This window comes from Bos javanicus, chromosome 1 (assembly GCF_032452875.1).
Source record: "Bos javanicus breed banteng chromosome 1, ARS-OSU_banteng_1.0, whole genome shotgun sequence".
Taxonomy (NCBI): Eukaryota; Metazoa; Chordata; class Mammalia; order Artiodactyla; family Bovidae; genus Bos; species Bos javanicus.
This window is the reverse complement of record NC_083868.1, coordinates 126752013-126775916: the sequence shown is the minus strand read 5'-3', so window position 1 is coordinate 126775916 and position 23904 is coordinate 126752013. Positions and strand designations below refer to the sequence as shown.

At 37.8% G+C, this 23904-nt stretch overlaps 1 protein-coding gene across 8 annotated transcripts in view; it reads right to left on the bottom strand.

The window, feature by feature from the left end:
* Positions 1-23904, bottom strand: part of TFDP2 (transcription factor Dp-2) — a 207074-nt gene that overhangs the window by 119514 nt on the left and 63656 nt on the right. For all 8 annotated transcript variants that reach the window (XM_061419762.1, XM_061419737.1, XM_061419702.1 and 5 more), the window contains one exon: positions 19634-19700. In XM_061419762.1, the coding sequence (XP_061275746.1) occupies positions 19634-19700 (67 nt within the window). The remainder of the gene's footprint in view (positions 1-19633; positions 19701-23904) is intronic.

Here is a 23904-nt window from a genome sequence, read left to right as displayed (position 1 = left end):
TCATTTGGTAACCATAAGTTTGTTTTCTATGTCTGTGAGCCTGTATCTGTTTTGTATATAAACTCATTTGTATTATTTTTCAGATTCCACATATAAGTGATATCATTAAGTTTTGTCTTTGTCTAACTTACTTCACTAAGGATAATATTCTCTAGATCCATGCTGCTGCAAATGGCAATATTTCATTCTTTTTTCTGATATTTCACTGTGTGTGTCTATGAATGGGTATGTGTATACATACACACACCCATTCAAGATAATATTCCATTATGTTATTATAAGATATAGGGTATAATTTCCCATACATATGTATGTATATATACATATACACACACCACATCTTCTTAAGCTAATTATCTGTTGATGGGCACTTGGGTTGTTTCCATGTCTTGGCTATTGTAAACAGCCCTTTTGTGAACACTGAGGTGCATATATCTTTTCAAACTATAGAGTTTTCATTTTTTCCAGATATACACCCAGGAATAGGATCGTGGGATCATGTGGTAGCTCTATTTTTAGTTTTTAAAGGAAACTCCATCCTATTTTTAATAGTGGCTACACCAATGTATATTCATACCAACAGTGTAGAAGGGTTCCCTTTTTTCCCCACAATCTCCAGCCTTATTATTTATAGGCTTTTTGATGATAGCCATTCTAACCAGTGTGAGGTGATACGTCATTATGGTTCTGATTTGCATTTCTCTAATAATATGCAATGTTGAGCATTTTTTCACATGCCTGCTGGCCATTTATATGTCTTCTTTGGAGAAATGTCTCCTTAGGTCTTCTCATTTTTTGATGAGTTGTTTGGGCTATATCTTTAAATGTATCAGTCAGTTCAGTTCAGTCGCTCAGTCGTGTCCGACTCTTTGCGACCCCATGAATCGCAGCACGCCAGGCCTCCCTGTCCATCACCAACTCCTAGAGTTCACTCAGACTCACGTCCATTGAGTCAGTGATGCCATCCAGCCATCTCATCCTCTGTCGTCCCCTTCTCCTCCTGCCCCCAATCCCTCCCAGCATCAGAGTCTTTTCCAATGAGTCAACTCTTCTCATGAGGTGCCCAAAGTACTGGAGTTTCAGCTTTAGCATCATTCCTTCCAAAGAAATCCCAGGGCTGATCTCCTTCAGAATGGACTGGTTGGATCTCCTTGCAGTCCAAGGGACTCTCAAGAGTCTTCTCCAACACCACAGTTCAAAAGCATCAATTCTTTGGCGCTCAGCTTTCTTCACAGTCCAACTCTCACATCCATACATGACCACTGGAAAAACCATAGCCCTGACTAGACGGACCTTTCAATGTATAAATACTACTAAAATATTTGTTGTATACCTGTTCTCTGGAATAAAGCTAAAATGTATCTGATACAGAATTGCATACTACAACATTGTTTCACCATAATTTACAACCAAAAATAAGGAAAAGATTCATCACTTCATTAGTCATCAGGGAAATGCAAATTGAAACCACAGTATATTATCACTACACATCCACCGGACTGAGTATAAGGAAAAAGATGAGAAATATCAAGTATTGGCAAGGATATGAGCTACAAGGAGTCTTCATATACCACTGGTGGAAGTATAAACTGGTAAAAGTCATTCTAGAAGTATCTACTAAAGCTGAGTGTCTGTCTACATCACCCAAACAATTCCAGTCCTAGGAATATGCCCTACAGCAAACCAGCAAAGGACATGAACTAGAAAGTCTGTGACGTTACTAATATCCCAAACTGAAAACTACCCCAAATGCCCAACTGCATTAGAATAAATAAGTAAATAATGGTTTGGTTACATAATGAAATATTACATAGCAATGAGAAAGGATCAATAACAACTACATCCAGTATGAACACATAAGCATGCTGAGAAAGAAAACCAAGTCAGAAAGAATAAATGTCTTATGATTCCATATGTAAAGCACCAAACAGACAAAAATAGCTTATCCTGTCAGAAGTCAAGATAGCACTTAGCCTTCAAAGTGAGCATAAAGCATGCTTCGAGGGTGCTGGCATGTTGCTTCTAGTTTCAAGTGCTGGTTTGTGAAATTTCACTGAGCTGGGACTTCCCTGGTGGTCCAGGGGTTAAAAATCCACCTTGCAATGCAGGGAGCATGGGTTCGATTCTTGGTCCGGGAACTAAGATTCCACATGCCACAGAGCAACTAAGCCTGCACACTGCAACAACTGAGCCTGTACACTTCTGAACCCACACACCACAACTGGAGAATCCACGCACAGCGACTGAAGACCCCTCATGCCACAACTAAGACCCAAGGCAGCCAAAGAAATAAATACTAAAAAAATTTCACTGGGCTATACACCTATATTTGTACTTTTCTCTATATATTTCAACTAAAACGTGAAATATATATACACATACGTACATATATGACATGAATATCTTCATTAGAAAAGTAAATACCTATTATGGATGTATTACTAACTGCAGAAAAGAATATATAGAACCAATCAATCATTATCCCACTTTTAAAAGATACTTGTAATTTGATATATTTCCTCATTTTTTTCTATGTCATATAGTCTGTTGTTGCTTAGTCACTAAGTAGTGTCTGACTCTTTGTGACCCCATGGACTACATCACACCAGGCTTCCCTGTCCTTCACTATCTCCTGGAGTTTGCTCAAATTCATGTCCATTGAAGTCTGTGATGTTATCTAACCATCTCATCTTCTGCTATTCCCTTCTCCTCTTGCCCTTAATCTTTCCCAGCATCAGGTTTTTTTCCAGTAAGTCGGCTCTGCATCAGGTAGCCAAGTATTGGACCTTCAGTCATATAGTTAAGAACACATAATACATGCAATTTTACTTAAATGTGAGAGGTTAAATTATATCAAAACATCCCTACATAAAATAATTATGTGTATTAAGCATTTTCTATCTTTAAAATGTTTTGCTTCATAGGCAAAATCTGACTACAAAATTAGCCATCTTACGCAAACATACATAACTTTCTTTAAAAATCACCTAGTAATACACTTCTGTGTGTGAGCTTCTGTTTGTTATTTATAAATAACGCTATGATAAATATCTCTATCTTTGTCTGTATTAATTGTTAGTCAAAATTCACTTCCTTAGGACAGATACTTTGTTGAGTCGCTCAGTCCTGTCTGACTCTTCACAACCCCATGGACTGCAGCATGCCAGGCTGGATACTTAGGAGAGATACTTAGAGACAGAATTACAAGAGCCAATGTTTTTGCATTAAAATCAGCAAAAGATAAACTATTGCTATAACATGAAGACAGAGGTTTGAATAAGCAACAAAATGGTGTGGGGGGTGGGGGAAATAAAATGGATAGCCTATCCCCCTTTCTTCGTTAGTCTTTTCTTTTAGAACTGCTCCTTAGTGGAGTCCCTTAGTTAAGCAAAAATTCATGGTCTGAAAGTGTAAGACACATGAGGCTTGAGGATATCTCAGTACTAGACACACAGAAAGTACTGAGAGAAGAAAAAAAAGGTTTTCTGAATTCAGTGAAAAATCTCAGGCAGAAAAATCAGTCTCTTGCTTAACAAGTGGGGGACTTCTTCTCCATACCCTTACAGCACAGGGGTAGCAACTTCACCTAGGAACCTGTTAGAAATATGAATTCTCAGCCCCAACCCCAGACCTACTGAATCAGAAACTCTGGAGGTCATCTTTATAAGACGCCCTCTAGGTGATTCCGCTGCTTGCTAAAATGTAATGACGACTAGACTACAGCACTCCAAACCTCCAGGCATTCTAAGAAAACATCATCACTAATAATCAGGGAACGGAAAAAAGACAAGTTTTTTGAAACTATTATTCTAATTGCTATTTTGCTCCTCTGGGAGACTGAGGGCCTTCATGTTAGGTGTTTCCATCTTCTGTTCCACTTCCACTACGTTCGTGATCTGCGTGTCTACGTGTTGGTCATGCTACTTGTCATACTTTAATGGGTCCCAAACGGACTCACCAAAGAATGTCAGAGAAAGGGATGATGAGAGAGTTCCCAGCTTACTCTGAGATATGCAAAAAATTGGATTTAATTAGTTTCACAAGCAGAAAATGAAAGAAGCAATTTGTATTACCAATAAAGCCTAGTAGCAATTTCCTTTTCCTTCAAAATATAGCTTGTAATTTATTCAGGCTGGTCTTTTTCAATAATTTAACTAGCAACTGGCGGTTATTTTCAACATATCTGATACAATGATAAAGAAAGGTTCAAACATCAAAGGAACAATGAAGGAAGTAAAGGAGAAGAGAATTAATATTTGATTGAGTACCCAATACATGCTAAGTATTATGCATAAAGCTTTACATGTTGGAGTCAAATGAGGAAACATAATCCCTCTGAGGTAGGCATTATGATCACAAAAGCACAAGTGTGAAAATCAAAGAGTTGTAGTATATTTTCTGTGTTATCAATTGTAGGCCTAGTAAATAGCAAAGCTGAAATTTGAAGCTGTGCTTCAACAGTTCTAAAACCTGTGCCTTCTAAAATATACCAAACTTACTTAGCAACATGAAGCAAAATACAATGTGTTTCCATTAGGATGAATTAAAAAAAAAATTCTAAAGAAATACAATGAGTAAATGTTTAGCAATTTTTATTAATAGCTTTCCTATTTAGTGTTTCCTTAAAGACACATATAGCTTTAAAAAAAGAGTATTTTAGCTACCACTTTTATTTACTATGTAGTTTATAAAAATGAGGAGAAGCCAGGGTAAATGTCAGAAAAGGCAATTTAACCTTTCCTAAATAACATTTGCAATTTAAATTGCTAGTTTTAACTTTAAAAACACTGTGTTGGCAACTAAGCTGCTAAACAGCTTTACAGCATCCTTTTTGATATTTTGCCTTGGATTTGGCAACTCATGCAAATTTTATGTTGGTCATAAACAAGTTAAATGGGGAAATTCAGAGAAAGCAAGCATTTAAGAGGTTGATTTTAGAACTAAATTCCAAGTGGCAAGCAAAATCATCTTCTTCCCTTAGTGCAGTAGGTTTGAAATTAACCAGTACCAATAACTGTTACCAGTAATAAGCAACAGGGCTAACCCTGGAGCAGTTTTCCTCTAGAAGACATGGGCCATATGGGAATAGGAAATAAAAACAGGCACTTAGATCAACTCCATTTTCCAACAACTAAGCAAATAAGCAATCACAAAAAGAAAGACCTTTTAACATCAACAGTATTCTACTCTGCCAACTGAGTTACAAGCTGATTCACTGAAGACAGATTTTGAAATACTTCAGAAACAAGACTGCAGATATTCTTTCCCCCAAAAAGAATGATGTCAGTTTATTATCCTTTCCTAAGAAACAGTAACTGGGTATTTCAAAATGTAAAAAATAAGATCATCATGTCATGCTCTAAAATAAAGCAACCTACATTAACTATCGGAATAGAGAGCACAAATTTATATTTTAAATGGGGGGAAAAGCCATTTTATTGGGTCTCAGGTGCAATATACTGTTATCAAAATTATTTATAAATCTGCAACATGCAATCAAAACACAGAACAAAGTTATGTAATTCTACCTAACCACAATATTCATTGTGAAAGCAGCTAACAGGAAGATAAAAGATGGAGCAAACACAGCCTATTTTAAACATTTTACTTTTTCCTTTATTTTCTGTTTTAAATCAGGAACTCAAACTTTGTTTCTAAAAGATTCTTATTTTAGTATTTAATTATGTAGTATGGTAAATTAAAGGGAAAGTGTTAGTCACTCAGCTGTGTAAAATTCTTTGGGAACCCATGGACTGCAGCTCACCAGGCTCCTCTGTCCATGGGATTCTCCAAGAAAGAATACTGGAGTGGGTTGCCATTTCCTTCTCCAAGGGATCTTCCCAACCCAGGGATCAAACCCGGGTCTCCTGCACAGCAGGCAGATTCTTCACTGTCTGAGTCACCTATACTAACCACAATTCTTTAAATAAAACTTGCAGATAAACAGGAAAAATACAAGAGAGAAAAAGATCAGATGGCACTGGTCCTACGGGAAAAAGCAAGCTGCTGAACTGAACAGGTCAATAAAACTACTTGCAGAATGGGTTAGTTGTCTATTATCAGACCAGTAAGATATTTTTAAACATCCTGAAACCAAACTCAGATTCAAAAGGCAAAGCCAGAACCATTCACTGTGTTTATTAAAATATAATCTCTCACTAAGCCCCACACAGCAAAAGAAGCCAAACTTACCCTAATGTGACCTCGGATTTAGAAGCCTGCCAAAGAATTTTTATAGAAAATAGCAACCAAATGTTGCTTATACCTACTGTGTAAAGTAATACAAAATAAAACAAAAGCTTACTAGATATGAGTACTTAAACTTGTGAAATTAAAAAAAAAAAAAAGTGGCAAATGTTAGCAGCACCTTCAATTAACCATATGATTCCAAAATATACAAGCTACTCTACCTGTAACATTTTGAGCACTGAAATAATCTGTAACACCAGTTACTGACCCTTTCACCTTTCTAGTTCCTTTTAAAGTTTTGCTCATCAAGAAAATGAAGTTCTCATGTTCCCTTCTTGGCAAACATGCATTCATATGGTCCCTACAAGGAGCCATTCCAACAACACTTTTGGGAAAACTCCGAATTCCTTCTGTTCTTACTGCCTTGCCCACAAGTTTGCTTTCTTTATTTCTGTTCCCAGGCTGTGAAAATCTTTTCAAAAAATGTCAAAGAACCTGAATAACTGGTTCTCTATAAATGTATGTACTCTAACCTCAATTGGTTCCCTGCTGCTACACTCCGGAATCATCTCTAGATTATACGGGATTAAAAATAGTACAAAACAGGCTCTAATGTTCTCCAAATAGATAATTCATAAGCTTCCCTCAAAATTAGGTGGTGTTTCTGTAGAGAATTCCAAGTTTTTGTGACATGTAAAAGTCAATGTAATTCACCAAATTCAAGACTAAAAAGATCCCGCCATATAATCACTACAATAGGTGCAGAAGAAGACATTTCATTTCACAAAATCCAACAACCACTCATTATCAAAGCACTCGAAAAACTTAGAAGGGAAATCTACTCAACCAGATGCAGGGCAGCTATAAAAACTCCTCAGCTAACATCATGTTTTGTTGTTTAGTCCTTAAGTCATGTCTGACTCTTTTGTGACCCTGCAGACTATAGCCAGCCAGGCTCCTCTGCCCATGGGACTTCCCTGGCAAGAACAATGGTATAGGTTGCCATTTCCTCCTCCCGTGGACCTTCCCAACCCAGCAATGGAATCCACATCTCCTGCACTGGCAGGTGGATTCTTTACCACTCAGCCACCTGGGAAGCCCCGCTAACATAATAAAAGACTTAAAAAAAAAAAAAAAAAAAGATTTCATAATTTCCTCCTAAGAGCAGGAACAAGGCAAGAATTTCTGTTCTCACCATTTCTGCTCAATCTTGAACTAGAAGTCCTAATCAGTGACATTAACAAAGAAAAAGAAATAAAAATTGGAAAGGAAAAGTTAAACTAATTTTATTTACAGATCACATGACAGTATGTGTGGAAAGTCGTACAGAATCTGTAAGAGTTACAAAAATTAAGTTTCACAAGGCAGCAGGTAACAAAAAAGTATAAAAACCAACAGTGTCTACATACTAGCAAAGAAAAACTGGAAATTGAAATTTAAAATACCATTTAAAAAACTGAACATAATGCATGACTATAGCAAGATTAAAAGATTCGAGGCTAATGTATAAAAGTCAACTACTTTCTTATATACCAGCAATGTATAATTGATATTTAAAACTAAAAATACAAAGCCATTTACATTAGCACCAAAAATGAAATATTTAAGGATATAACCACTACTTATGTATAAGATCTATATGTGGAAAACTATCAAATTGTGATGAAAGAAATCAGAGATCTAACTAATGGAAAGATAAGTCCATGTTCATGAATAGAAGAATCAATATCATCAAGGTGTCAGTTATTCCCAACCTGAGTTACAGACTCAATGCAATCTCAATTAAAATCCCAGTAAGTTACTTTGTGGATATCAACAAACTGATTCTAAAGTTTACATGGAAAGGCAAAAGACCCAGAATAGTCAACACAATATTAAAGAAAGCTTGGAGGACTGATACCACCCAAAACATGTATAATATAACGATAGACAGAGACTTGACATTCCTTATCTGGTAGTTAGAGAAATGTTATCTTTCACAGAGAAGTTTTATTTTTAATGAAATCCAACATTAAAGCCCAATTTCTTCTTTCATGGATCATGCTTTTTTGTGTTGTATCTAAAAAGTCGTTACCACACTGAAGATCAGTAAGATTTTCTTTTGTTTTTCTTCTAGGAGTTTTAAGGTGTACATTTAGGTCTATGATAAATTTTGAGTTGATTTTGTGATAGTCTGTGTCTGAATTCTTTTTTTTTTCCCCTCATGTGAATATCTTCTTGTTCCAACCTCATTTGTTGAAAAGACTCTCCCTTCTCCCTTTAACTGTCTTTGCTCCTTTGTCAAAGTTGAGTTGAATGTATTTGTGTAAGTCTTCTTCTGGGCTCTCTGTTCCATTCCATTGACCAATTTTCTTATTTTGTTGATACCACACTGCTTTGATTACTGGGGATTCAAGTGGAATGTCAAGTCTCTTCATGTATTATTTGTGTCTACCTTTATATCACACGTTTGTCTATCGCTTCTTCTTAAACAAATGGTTATTCAGCACATTGCTCTGTACATTCCATTAGTGTTTCTCTGCAGACAATGTATATTCATACATAGCTTTCTCACTCCCCATTTTACATCTGTGTAATATTCTATTATATATATTGAACATAATTTAACTAGATCTTACTGGGCTTCCCTGGTGGCTCAGAGGTTAAAGGTCTCCTGCCTGCAATGCAGGAGACCTGGGTTTGATCCCTGGATCGGGAAGATCCCCTGGAGAAGGAAATGGCAACCCATTCCAGTATTCTTGCCTGGAGAATCCCATGGACGGAGGAACCTGGTGGGCTACAGTCCACAGGTCACAAAGGGTCAGACACAACTGAGCGACTTCACTTCACTTTACTGAAGGATTTACAGTGTTGCCAGTATTTTGCTATACACACAATACTGCAAAGATTAAGTGTTATTTCCTAAATTTACAAGCATATCAGTAGAATGCATTCCTAAAAAGAGACGGGTTGCTCAAAGGAAATGTGAACGTAAAATTAATAAATAGCATGAAACTGCTTCCCGTAAAGGTTATGCTCTCACCAGCAGTATAAGATAGCATATGATCCTACACCCTTGACAACAGTGTTCTATCAAATTTCTTAATACTCTCCAATTTTAAAGAGTGAAAAATGGTAAAATCAGTGTAATTTTAAATTATGTATGGTTTATGAATTAGGTATAGTGCCTTTTCATGTATTAAGAACCCTTAATATTCTTCTGTGAACAGTTTATTCACAAGTTTTGCTCATTTTCTGAAAATTGGATTCCTGTTCCTTTTGTCACAATGCATAATTCTCTTCGTCCTTTTAACAGCTTGATGCTATTAGTATATTCATTTGCTATTGATATTGTTCTGTTTACAGTACATTTTTGCCATATTTTATTTTCAATCTTCCTTAGATTTAAGGATTTTGAATATATTTTTAGGTCCAAAACAACTTTCTCTGTGCTGTAACTATACCCTCTTAAGTCTCCATTCCCTTTCTTGCTTTCTCTTACCTTTTCTGCTAGTTCTGCCTCCATGCTGCTGCTGCTGCTGCTGTCGCTTCAGCTGTGTCTGACTCTGTGCGACCCTATGGACTGCAGCCTATCAGGCTTCTCCGTCCATGGGATTCTCCAGGCAAGAACACTGGAGTGGGTTGCCATTTCCTTCTCCAATGCATGAAAGTGGAAAGTGAAAGTGAAGTCGCTCAGTCATGTCTGACTCTTAGCGACCCCATGGACTGCAGCCTACCAGGCTCCTCCATCCATGGGATTTTCCCGGCAACAGTACTGGAGTGGGGTGCCATCTGCCTCCATAGAAGGATTCTGATTATCCTGTGGTAGACTAGAGATCTCTTCAAGAAAATCAAAGATACCAAGGGAACACTTCACGCAAAGATGGGCTCGATAAAGGACAGAAATGGTATGGACCTAACAGAAGCAGAAGATATTAAGAACAGGTGGCAAGAATACACAGAAGAACTGTACAAAAAAGATCTTCATGACCAAGATAATCACGATGGTATGATCACTTACCTAGAGCCAGACATCCTGGAGTGCGAAGTCAAGTGGGCCTTAGGAAGCATCAATATGACAATGCTAGTGGAGGTGATGGAATTCCAGTTGAGCTATTTCAAATCCTGAAAGATGATGCTGTGAAAGTGCTGCACTCAATATGCCAGCAAATTTGGAAAACTCAGCAGTGGCTACAGGACTGGAAAAGGTCAGTTTTCATTCCGATCCCAAAGAAAGGCAATGCCAAAGAATGCTCAAACTACCACACAAGTGCACTCACCTCACACACTAGCACAGTAATGCTCAAAATCCTCCAACCCAGGCTTCAACAGTACGTGAACCGTGAACTTCCAGATGTTCAAGCTGGCAGAGGAACCAGAGATCAAATTGCCAACAACTGCTGGATTACAGAAAAAGCAAGAGAGTTCCAGAAAACCAGCTACTTCTGCTTTATTGACTACACCAAAGCCTTTGACTGTGTGGATCACAACAAACTGTGGAAAATTCTGAAAGAGATGGGAATACCAGACCACCTGACCTGCCTCCTGAGAAATCCGTATGCAGGTCAAGAAGCAAGTTAGAACTGGACATGGAACAGACTGGTTCCAAATCAGGAAAGGAGTATGTCAAGGCTGTTTATTGTCACCCTGCTTATTTAACTTATATGCAGAGTACATTATGAGAAATGCTGGACTGGATGAAGCACAGGCTAGAATCAAGATTGCTGGGAGAAATATTAATAACCTCAGATATGCAGATGATACCACCCTTATGGCAGAAAGAAAAGAAGAACTAAAGAGCCTATTGATAAAAGTGAAAGAGCAGAGTGAAAAAGTTCGCTTAAAACTCAACACTCAGGAAACTAAAATCATGACTTCTGGTCCCATCACTTCATGGAAAATAGATGAGGAAACAATGGAAATAGTGACCAATTTTATTTTCTTGGGCTCCAAAATCACTGCAGATGGTGACTGCAGCCATGAAATTCAAAGACACTTGCTCCCTGGAAGAAAAGTTATGACTAACCTAGATAGCATATTAAAAAGGAGAGACATTACTTTGCTGACAAAGGTCCTTCTAGTCAAAGTCATGGTTTTTCCAGTAGACATGTACGGATGTGAGAGTAGGACTATAAAGAAAACTGCACCAAAGAATTGGTGCTCTGCCAAGCACCAAAGAATCGATGCTTTTGATCTGTACTGTTGGTACTCTTGAGAGTCCCGTGCACTGCAAGGAGATCAAACCAGTCCATCCTAATGGAAATCAGTCCTGAATATTCATTGAAGGACTGATGCTGAAGCTGAAACTCCAATAATTTGGCCACCTGATGCAAAGAACTGACTCAGTGGAAAAGACCCTGATGCTGGGAAAGATAGAAGGTGGGAGGAGAAGGGGACAACAGAAGATGAGATGGTTGGATGGCATCACCAACTCAATTGCCGTGAGTTTGAGTGAACTCCAGGAACTGGTGATGGACAGGGAAGCCTGGCATGCTGCATGTGACCCCATGGATCACAAAGAGTTGGACACAACTGAGTGACTGACCTGAATTGATCCCCTCCTTTGAGGGGACCCTTTTAATAGGCTGTGTTCCTTTTAATAGGCTGACATTGCAATAGATGGAAGCTACTGCAATCTCTTGGATGGTGTGGAACTGGCCGTCAGTAAGAGACATGCATATTTTAAATTTGATGTCTAAGCAAAAGAAGGAGGTGGCAAGGTGGCACTGCTCTGCCAAGGACATCAAGGAACAAGAGGAGGATATGGGGCAGGTTTCATCTATCACACGTCAGCCCACAGCAGCTGCTGATCTGACAGCTGCTGGAGGACAGCATATAGCTTATGGGCAAATATGGCCTCTTTCCCTTGCTAGAACCACTTCTTATAGCCCAAGAAACAGCATGTGCCTCCCAGATAAGGGAGGACTCCCTGATCTCCACAAAGGTGCCACTGGGCTTTCAACATCATAGATAATAAAGCCCTGAGTTACAGTATCTTTTTCTCTCATTTTAAAAAATAACAACTGCTTTTAAATCATCTGCTATTTGCATGGTTATGACAGAATACAATGATCTTCAGGTTTGTTCTTAACTAATTAAGTAACTTTTAGACCTCCAACTCTGAGATAGATGCCCTAAGACAAAAAGCTCAGAAACCTTCCTCATTGAATACCTTAATGCTTTGCTTCAAAAAACACTGAAGGTTTCTTAAAAATAACATATTTATAACTGAATCACTTGGATGTATACCAGAAACTAACACAGTATTGTATATTAACTGTATTTCAGTAAAAAATAATTTAAAAAATTTACTGGGTATGTATAATTGTACTAGATGCTAAGCTAGACTCTAAAGACAAAAATATGAACTCTGAGCTTAAAGAGCTCAGTCTATTAAAAGAAATGGAGAATCATATAAAGAAATACAATATTATGTGATAAGGACAAGAATAAAATATGTGCAGGGTCCAAAGGTTAACACAAAGGCGGCACAGTGACAAGGAGGTACAGAGGAATTCACAATCAGATAGACTTTAAACAGTACAGAGGAATTTGCCCAGTGGCCAAAGGGATTACAAGTGAAAGGAAAGACATAAACAAAGTTCCAATTTGGGATGGCTACTTTGAAATATCTATCCTAGAGGAACAACAATGACTAATAAAAACTCTCTGACTTCATGGAATTAGGTGGGGACCAATAAATAAATCAGTAATTAACGTTCAGTGTGATAAATACTGCAACAGCGGTGAGCAGAGAGTATTAGAGTTTTATGGGCCAAGTGGAAATAAGATTTGAATGTAGATGCTAGGAGTGAACAGAAATTAGCCAGATGGGGATGTCCCTGGTGGTCCAGTGGCTGAGAATCCACCTGCCAATGCAGGGGACAAAGGTTCAATCCCTGGTTTGGGAAGATCCCACATGCCAAGGAGCAACTAAGCCTGTGCGCCACAGCCACTGAGCCCACGAGCTCTAAGAGCCCATGAGTTGCAGCAGGAGAAGCCACCACCATGAGAAGCCTGCACACCACAACCAGGAGCGGCCTCCACTCGCCACAAATCGAGGAAATCCCACTTGCAGCAATAAGGGCCCAGTGCAGTCAAAAATAAGTAAATACTGAAAAAAACACAGAAGAAATGAGTCAGATGAAACGCGTACCTACCAAGAGGGAAGTGTAGGATGGTGTCAGAGAGGAATAATATTATATGTACAGAGAAGAGGATTCAGCAAGACCAAAGAGACAGGGATGGCGGGAGAAGGGGTGAGAGGAGAAGGGGTGGCAGAGAAGCGCAACAGCGACAGTCAGAAGGCAGTTCAGTGTGACAAGCAGCATCAACGTCTGAGCTAAGGCTGAGGAGGAAAGCAAGAACCGCAATGTGAAGGACCTTTTAAACTGGAGTCGGAGCATTATCTTGAGGGCAATAAGGAACAAAAATGTATTTAACTTGGGAAGACTTGTTCAGATTTGTGTTTGAGAAAAAAATATGTAACTATAATACAATGAATGAAACAGAAAAGAAACATAGAATCTTGAAGTAAATAAAATAGCTACAGTAATCCAGGAAATGGCTTATGGCAGTCTGAACTAAGATAATAGCAACAGAATAAAGAAAATGGGTGGGAAGAACTGACATATTTAGGTGGAATCAACAAATCTTGCAAGGGATCTGATGCCAAAGAGAGGAAAAAAAAGGAGGCAAAGATGATTCTTCTGATTTGGGCAAAGGGTAGAAGGTATTACTGTCCAATAAAATAAAGAAAAGGGGAAAATGGATTTTGAGAAGGTGAAATAATCACTTTAATTACAGACAGAGTCTGAGATGTGTATAAGTTATTCAACTGAAGGTGTCCAACAAGCAGCTGAATATATAAAATCTCAAGACAAAGGTCTGGGCCAGAGGTACAGATTTGAGAATCAACCATATACAAAGTAAATGAAAACCAAAGCACTGAGAATAGATAAAACTGCCTAGGGAAAATGTACAAGGTGAGGAAAACAAAAAACCCAAGACAAAAACCCCACAGAACACTAACATTTAGAAGACAAACAGAAGAGCTAGGAGAGCAGACTGAAGGGAATGGCCAAAAAGAAAGATGAAAAGGGGGTGAGCACAGAATGAATGCTCACTGTATGTTAGGTGCTGTACTAAGCGATGTATGCACACTACCTCATCTAATCCCTACAGATGCTGTGAGCAACTTACCATCATGACCTGATTCCTTACAGACATTTTGGGTTAGAGAGATCATTTTGCTCAGGTTTACCTTTTGTTGGGTATAAGAAATCCAAGGGCTTCCCATATAGCTCAGTGGTTAAGAATCTACCTGCCAATGCAGAAGACATGGGTTCGATCCTTGGATCAAAAAGATGCTCTGGTTAAAGAACTGACCACCGACTCCAGTATTCCTGCCTGGGAAATCCCATGGACAAAGGAGCCTGGCGGGCTACAGTCCAGGGAGCCTCAAGAGTCAGATGTGACTGAGCAACTGAAAACAACAAACAAAAATAAGAAATGCACCCTCGACCCCAGAGCCCTTGTTCTTAGCTGCTACACTGTACTGCTTCCTATAAAGACTTAAAAAGTACGGTATCACAAACACAAAGAAAAACAGCGATTCAGAAAGAAAGACACCATCCCAGGAACACTTACTCACTCAGCACCAAGATCCTGGTGTTCTAACAACATTCTCTATGAAAAGCAGTCGGGACTCTTTGCAGAAATGGTTGATCTGAGGAATGGGCAGGAAATATGTCAAAGGGACACAGAAAAGCAACTGAATATTTCCAATGGCCACAGTTTTAATAATTTGAGCAAAACCCCAACAAACAAAAATATCTGGTTGGCCAAAAAATTCATTCGGATTTTTCTATAAGATGTTATGGTAAAACCTGAATGAACTTTTGGCCAATCCAAGAGTACTGGACTAGGACCTGGAGTATAAACTAAATACCTGTAAGTCCATATTGGTATAAACAAACAAACAAATGAATAAGGGAGAAAAGACAAATCTAGGATGGAAGAAATCCAAATAAATTATGTAGATACTCACAACTCAAAGAAGTCAAGAGGTGGAGCAAACTCTCCACTCCTCAAGTGTGACTCCACATAGTGACTTCTCTCAAAGACTACGGTATACAGAAAGGGGGAGGAGAGAGTAACTGTACCGCAGAGAAACATGACAAAGCCTGTGTCAGCCAAGTAAGTGAGCAAGGTTCATACCAATAATGGCAAGTCATGTTGATACCCTTGCTTATGTTGTAATGAAAACAGACCTTTATCTCTACGGTCTTTCTCTCAAAAACCTATAGCTAGCCTTCCGTTCGTTATAATGTATCAATACTGGCTCATTAACTGTAAAATCTGTACTAGATTAATGCACAATATTAACAGTAGGGAAACTGAGTGATGGGTTTATGAGAGCTCTATACACTATTTTTGTAATTTTTCTATAAATCTAAAACTGTAGTAAAATTAAAAGGTTATTTTTTTAGGGGCTTCCCTAGTGGCTAAGACTCTGTGCTCCCAATACAGGGGGCCTGGGTTCAGTCCCTGGTCAGTGAACTAGGTCCCACATAGTGCAACTAAGGATCCCACGTGCCACTACTGAAAAAGATCCTACGTGCCGCAACTAATACCCAGCACAGCCAAATAAATAAATAAGTCAACATTTTATTTATATATATATATTTATATATATATATATATATATATGGCTATTTTTAACAAGAGGGGACACATTAACTGTGTCAAAAGCTGATAACAACAACAACAAAAAGACAAAACCAAGGGGAGTTTCAAAGAATTAATGGAGTCAAAAACCAGGTGACATCAGGTAGAAAAGTGAATAAAAGCTGAGAATGGGACTCTAAGTGTATACAGCTTCTTCCAAGAAGTCTGATAAAGATGGGGAGAATAAATCAGAGCCGGAAGTAGAGATTAAGCTGAGTAAAATTTTTTTTGTTTTTAACCACAGCATAATTCAAATACACTAAAATTTATCTTTTAAAGTGTACAATTCAGTGGTTTCCAGTATATACACAAGGTTGTAGAACTACAACCACTATCTCCAGAACACTTTCATTACTTCAAAAAGAAATGGTAAAATTATCCCACAACTAGGCACATACCCTGAGAAAATCATAATTCAAAAGAACATATGTACCCCAATGTTCATTTCAACGCTGTTTAAAATAGTTAGGACATGGAAGCAACCTATATACCCACTGACAGATACATGGATAAAAAAGTAAAGTTGTATGTACACACACACACACACACACACACACACACAGAGGAATATTACTCAGCTATTAGAAGGAACAAATCTGAGTCAGTTCCAGTGAGGCAGATGAAAATAGAGCTTATTATATAGAGTGAAACTCAGAAAGAGAAAAACAAATATGATATATTAACATATATATATATAAATGGAATCCAGAAAAATAATACCGATAAACCCATTTACTCGCAGGAAAAAAGAAACAGACATAAAGAACAGACTTGTGGAAACAACAGAGGAAGGAGAGAGTGGGATGAATAGCAGTGAAACATATACATTACCGTATGCAAAACAGGTAGCTAGCGGGAAGTTTCTGTATAACACAGGGAGCTCAATGTGGTGCTCTGTGACAAGCTAGAGGGGTGGGATAGGGTGGAGGGTTGGAGGGCAGTTCAAGAGGGAGGGGCCATATGTATACTTATGGCTGATTCATTTTGTTCTATGTCAGAAACCAACACAACACTGCAAAGCAATTATCCTCCAATTAAAAAAATTTTTTTTAATAATTACTTAATATGTTCATAAATAAGAAAATACAGCACTATTAAGATGTCAATAAAACCAAAGTGATCCAGAGATTCAATGCAATTTCTATAAAAAAACCTAACAGCCTTTTTCACAGAAATGGAAAATGTAAACTTCAAATTCATGGGGAATTGCAAGAGAGCCTACATAGCCAAAACAATCTCAGAGGAGGACTCACACTTTTCGAATTTGAACTTACTTCAAAACTATAGTAATTATAACATTATGGTACTGACATATGGACAGAGCAATGGAATAGAATAAAAAGCCCAGAAATAAATCCTCAGATATACAGCCAGTGGATTTTTCACAAGGGTATTAATAAGATCATTCAATGGTCAAATGATAGTCTTTTCAACAAATGCTATTGGGAAAACTGGATATCAGTTTGATTCTGAGTTATATCATATACAAAAATTAACTCAAAATGGATCAAAGACCTAAACTTAAAAGAGCGAAATTATAAAATTCATAGAAGAAAACACTGGGGAAAATCTTCGTGACACTGATTTGGCAATCATTTAATGGAAATGACAAAAAGGGGAGGCGACAACAGCAACTAAAAAAAAGAGATTAATTGGACTTCATCAAATCAAACAACTTTTGCACATCAAAGGATACTGTCAAGAAAGCAAAAAGATAACCTAATGAATGGCAGAAAATACGTGCAAATCATTTCTCCCATAAGGAATACCCAGAATGTATAAAAAATTCCTAGAACTCAACAACAAAACACAAATAATCCAGTTTAAAAATGGGCAAGTGTCTTCTTGAATAGAGATTCCTACAAAGATACATGAATAGCAAATAAGCACATGAAAAAATGCTCAATATTACTAGTCATTAGGGAAATGCAAATCAAAACCACAATGAGATATCACTTACATACACTTTACATATCACTTTACATACGGTTGACTCTGATAAAAAATACATGTTTGCAAGGATGTGAAGAAACCGGAACCCTTGTACACTGTTGATGGGAATGTACAATGGCATAGCTTCTGTGAAAACTGAAATGCCAATTCCTCAAAAAAATTAAAAATAATAGAATTAATACATGACCCAGTAACTTTGCTTCTATGAATATATCCAAAAGACCCGAATGCAGGGTCTCAAAAAGATATTTCTACTCTCATGTTTATAGCAGCATCATTCACAATAGCTAAAATATAGAGGCAATCAACATGTTCATCGATAGGTGAGCAGAGAAGCAAAATGTGGTACATAGTTATAGAGGAATAGTACTCAGCCTTAAAAAGGAAGGAAATCCCTAGAGGATACTAAGCAAAGTATGCCAGTCACAAAAACACAAATACGGTGTAACTCTTCGTATACAAGATATGCAGAGTAGTGAAAATCATAGATTTAGGAAGTAGGATGGTTCTTGCCAGAGGCTTAGAGAAGGAAGAAATAGGGAGTAGTTGTTTAATGGGTGCAGAACTGTAGTTTTGCAAGATGAAGAGTTACGGATATGAATGGTGATAATGGTGGCATAATATGAATGTATTTAAATACCGTTTTTATGTCTTGCGTATCTTATCACAATTTAGAAAACTGAGGAAAAAATGAGAAGCATTCAAGGCTTCAAGTACCGCTTTCACTGCTTGCTGCTGCTGCTGCTGCTAAGTCACTTCAGTCGTGTCTGACTCTTTGCGACCCCATAGACGGCAGCCCACCAGGCTCTGCCGTCCCTGGGATTCTCCAGGCAAGAATACTGGAGTGGGTTGCCATTTCCTTCAATGCATGAAAGTGAAAGTGAAGTCACTGGGTCGTGTCCAACTCTCAGCGACCCCATGGACTGCAGCCTACCAGGCCCCTCCATCCATGGGATTTTCCAGGCGAGAGTACTGGAGTGGGGTGCCATTGCCTTCTCCATCACTGCTTGCTAAATACCTCTAAATTCTTAGAATACTTCTAGAGAACGCTATAACTACTAAGCTGGACATTTTTATACTGAAATAGATTTCTTTAGCCTTCTGTCCACCTTAGACATATTAAGCCTACCCTAGACATAAGCCTTTGAGAAAGCTAATGTTTCTCTCCCAGCTATCTGCTTTGTAACAGCAGACACTTTGTTTCCACCTTTGCATATGTACAATGGAAAAAATTCAAACATATGCAAAGGAAGAGAGAAAAGAATAACGAAACTTCATACAGCTGTCACCCAGCTTAAACAATTGACCAACTCATATCCATCCACTTTGCTCTTTGTTCCCCAGTGGATTATTTTGAAGCCAATCCCAAACATCATATCATTTCAACCATAAAGGTTTCAGCACATTATTTCTCCTTACTAAAAGATATTGTTTAAGATACTGACAGTGTCCTGCACAAGTTCTTGTACTGATGGGTCAGATTTTGGATATACACATTCCTCCAGTAAACTATGTATTAGAAAAAGGAATTACATATATTCATTCATTCCACTGTATTCTTTACAAGTTAAATCACTGCACACACACACACACGCCACTTCTGTTCCATCTCTCAGAGGTAACTGAGTTTTAAAGGATAAAAGTTATTTGGTCTATGACAACACAGTAATATTATACAATTATTATTATACACAAAGTAATTCTTCATGTAGCTGTGTTTTTTTATGAAACAAATGCAGTAAAACTAGCCTGATGCAGAAAATTTTTATTCAACTGTCCTTACCTTTGGTTGGACTGAGGTTCTGATCTATAAATCCTCTTAGTTCTGCATTTGTGGAATTCAAACCAACCTGAATAAAATAGTTTAAAAAATTATAAATAAGATTGTAAATAATATGTGATCACTTAATAAGCCATTATTAATAACCTCCCACCAGAGGTCCATATCAAATATTATACAGAGTCACATAAAGATGAGTTAATTATATCAGATATAAGAACAGGGGTAAAATGCGGCCATACTGCTTGAAATGGGAAAAATATTGCACTGTCCACATTAAGATAAAAGTTAATGAAATAGTGTTACTTATGAGCAGAAGTGAGATCTACACACTTTACTAATGGCTTTTTTTCTTAAGCAAGTAATGTCACAGTTGTGAAGCTGCCAAAACATATACCAAAATTCCACCCTCACTCCTGCCCACCAACATGCCTCTCCTTAAGCTCTTCTACAAAAAAGAAAAGAAAGGCGAAACTCTTGTGGGTGCTCTACTGTAAACAGAAAGCAAAGAAGGCAAAGACAGCCTTTAATACATTCCATGCTTAATACAATGGAATTGTTTAATTAAGTATTACAATAACTTCAAAAGCATCAGTTTATACCTTTTTGTTATTATACAAAGGTAACGGCAAAAACCTCAACCAAAACCACACATTCACAGTCCAGAGTTCAGTTACTGGATTTCTATTACGTTTAAACACCTGCTCTTACTGCTCAACTTCTGCAGAGTGAAGTAGCAAACAAATTTGGAAACTTTTAAGCAGATGTACATCTGTGCCTTTGTAACCAACAGATTATATTCTAAAAAGATAAAGGTCAATTCTAAATCAACAGTGTGTGTAATCTGGGTCTCGTGGATGGAGAGGATCTGTTCGTATTTAGAGCTTAGATAAACACTATTAAAATGTTTAAGTTCAAACTTCAAAAATATATTAATTTCTGTTTTCATAAACAAAGTTTAAAGGTTCAAAGAAAAAGTAAATCATCTGAGAGCAGAAAAAGTTGGCAAGGAAAAGCATTTTAAAATATTAGCTATTCTTTCCTTATTTTATGTATTTAAAAAGGATCTCTCTCATTAATAATGTGTCACAGATCAAGAGAAGAAAAGTAAACTTGTTTTGCATAAAATTTTTCATCAAGTAAGATCCTGAAAAAAGTTTTCTATCTGGATATTCAAACACTGCATTGCCCAGTGTAAGCAGTCACTGCCTGTTGAATAAAAGATGTCCAAAGCTTAAATGTTTGAGTCCAATTCTATTCCAAGAATACCATTGTAATGTCACTGATTTTTAATGTCTCAGATTGATATACCCAAAAGAAAACAGGATTCAAAGCGAGATGATCTGTGCTCAAAGTTTATCTCTACCATCATTCACAAGCAAGGTGTCCATGGAACATTGTCATGGGAATGATATTACATACATACAACAAACTCAGGCAACTCTTTAGACCAAATTAAAAAATTATGGAAACATGTTCGTTAATGCAAAGCAGTATTCAAGTCTGAGTTATTAACTCAAAGGGCAACAGGTTTATTACTTTAACACTGACGAAGACAATTCATGAGAGACACAAATGACCAGTAAGTATATAGATGATATATGTAATACCAGTTCGATCTAACTGGCAATCAGAGAAATGTAGCGAATTACATACCGTCTTTTGCGAGTAGATTGACTAAGATTAAAAAGAAAATAAAGGGGAACTGGCACCTTCATATACCAATGTGAATATACAACTGGTGGTCTTCCTGAGATTCAATTTAGTAGTATGAATCAAAGGTGCCCTAAAAAGTACACACCCTTGGGGCCAGTAATTTTGTAAGATTTTTGTTTCACAGAAATAACCCAATGAGTTGACAAAAATAAAAAAGTTAAAAGAGGGAAAAAAAGTGAAAATAATGGCCAATATTAGGAAACTGGTGTAAGGTCCATAGAAAAGATGACATTAAAAAGCCATTTAAACTGATGTTACAGAGTTATCAAGACAGGAGAAGATACTCATCATAGAGACTACATAGAGCAGGTTACAAAACAATCTGGCCTCATTTTTATTTAAAAAAAAATATATATATATATGGACTCCATATATAAGTGGACTCCACGCTTCCACTGCAAGGGGACACGGGTTCAATCCTTGGTTGAGGAAGTTCTACATGTCATGTGGTACAGCCAAAAATAAATTGAAAAACTATATATAGATTTTGGTTCATATATATATATATACACACACACACACACACATTTGTGTACACGATCTCTAATCTCTAGTTTCTTTATCTGTATTTTCTAATTTTCTGTAATGAATATGATGGCTTACATATTTTTAAAAGATTCTTTGACAAGGCAAAAAATTACCTTTCAAGTTCTTTATTGTACACTGAGTGAACTTAGGAGAAAACACATCTGCATTTTTGGTCAAGAAGAGGATCAGTGGATACTTGGCTCGCTCGCTCAGCCACTCAGTTGTGTCCTATTCTTCTGCGACCCCATGCACTCAAGCCCACCAGGCTCCTCTCTCCATGGGATTTCCCAGGCAAGAGTACTGGAGTGGGTTCCCATGTCCTCCTCCAGAGGATCTTCCCAACCTAGAGATTGGACCCGTGTCTCCTGCATTGGCAGGTGGATGGATTCTTTTATCACTGAGCCACTGGGAAAGCCCCATTAGTGGATACTAGATACTACCTGATACTACTTTATTTTACCCCAGATACAAAGGATACATCGCCAGCTCTGCAGAACTTCCTTCTGCAAAGGGATCCATCCCACAACCCATGCAGTTCTGGTGGGACTGTTCATTTTAGAGCCTCAACTGTGCTATTACAGCCTGGGTGGCCCCACGACCCATGGTGAGGCAGCAAACCATGTATGGAACCCTACTTCCTTCTCTACAATGACTTGTCTAAGAATGTGGGCCAAACAGGGTCAACAAAAGCTCCTCCATGGAATCTGAAACATAAAAGCTAAAAAAAAAAAAAACTTCCTCTCTTCTGAGACTGAGCATTAGGACGCCAGTGTAGGCTATTCTGCCACCAGATAGAGCCAAAAGCTAGAAAAAGGACACAGAGCTCTGATGCCCCTCAGTTGGTCCCCTGAAAGCAGTTGTATTTGAAGCCAGAGTACTCCAGACTTTTCAGTTGTGCCAATCAAGAAATGCCACTCTTTGCCCTAAGCTACTTTGAAAAGGGTTTCTAACACCTGCAACCATAAAAGACCTAGAATGGCACTGAACTAAGGCAAAAGTAACTCTTAACAAGAAACTGTTCTCATAAGAGAAATGCAAAATGAGAAATAGAAAATAAAGATGTAAATATTTACACATAATTTTTTTTCACATACATTTATTAATGCTCCCATAAAACCAGGGCAATCTCTTCCAGATCTAAGAGTCATTTTTCAGTGGCATATGATACAATTATCACTCCTTCCTTCTTGAAACATGTTCTTTACTTGGCTTCCACATCATCAAGGCAATGCTCTTTCTTTCCTTTCTGTCCATTTCTCCTGTCCTTTGCTGCCTCTCTTCCTCTGCAGTTGCTATGGAAACCCTGTATTCAGAACTTGGTCCTGATGGATTCTCTACCCAAGCACATGGAGTCCCCCCGCCCCACTTTAAAATAATCTAAGATGAAATGACTCTAAAATTTCTACAACCAGCCCCAAGCTTTCCCTACAGCTCCAGAGTCATTATTTATCATTATATTAACTGGCTGGCCAATTTCTCCACCTGGATGTTTTCAGGTCCCTCAACTTTAATATGTTCAAAACAATTTTTGAGTTTGCCACAAAATCCTGTACTTCCCCAAGAGATCCTCTTCTCATGAAACCACAAAACCACATACCCAGTTACACAAGCCAAATGCTGAGAAATCTTTAACTTCTTCCCTGTCCCCATATCCTAATTACTCAATAAGTCTTGCTGGCTGTTACTTCTATTCATCCTAGATTCAACCACTATTGCCCATCTCCAGTATCATTACCCTAGACTAGCTTACCATATTCTGCTGTTTGAACTACTGGGATAAGTACCAAATGAGTGCCTTGCGTATATTACGGCCCTCTTCAGTCGATTCACCCAGTAGCCAGAATAAACTTAAAAATGCTAAGTTAGGTCTTGAAATCATCCTCAAAAACTCCATTGGCTACCTATGGACATTTAAAATATATACCACTCAGGACTTCCCTGGTGATCCAGTAGTTAAGAACCCACCTTCCAATGCAAGAGACACAGGTTCAATCCCTGGTCTGGGAACTAAGATCCCACGTGCCATGGAG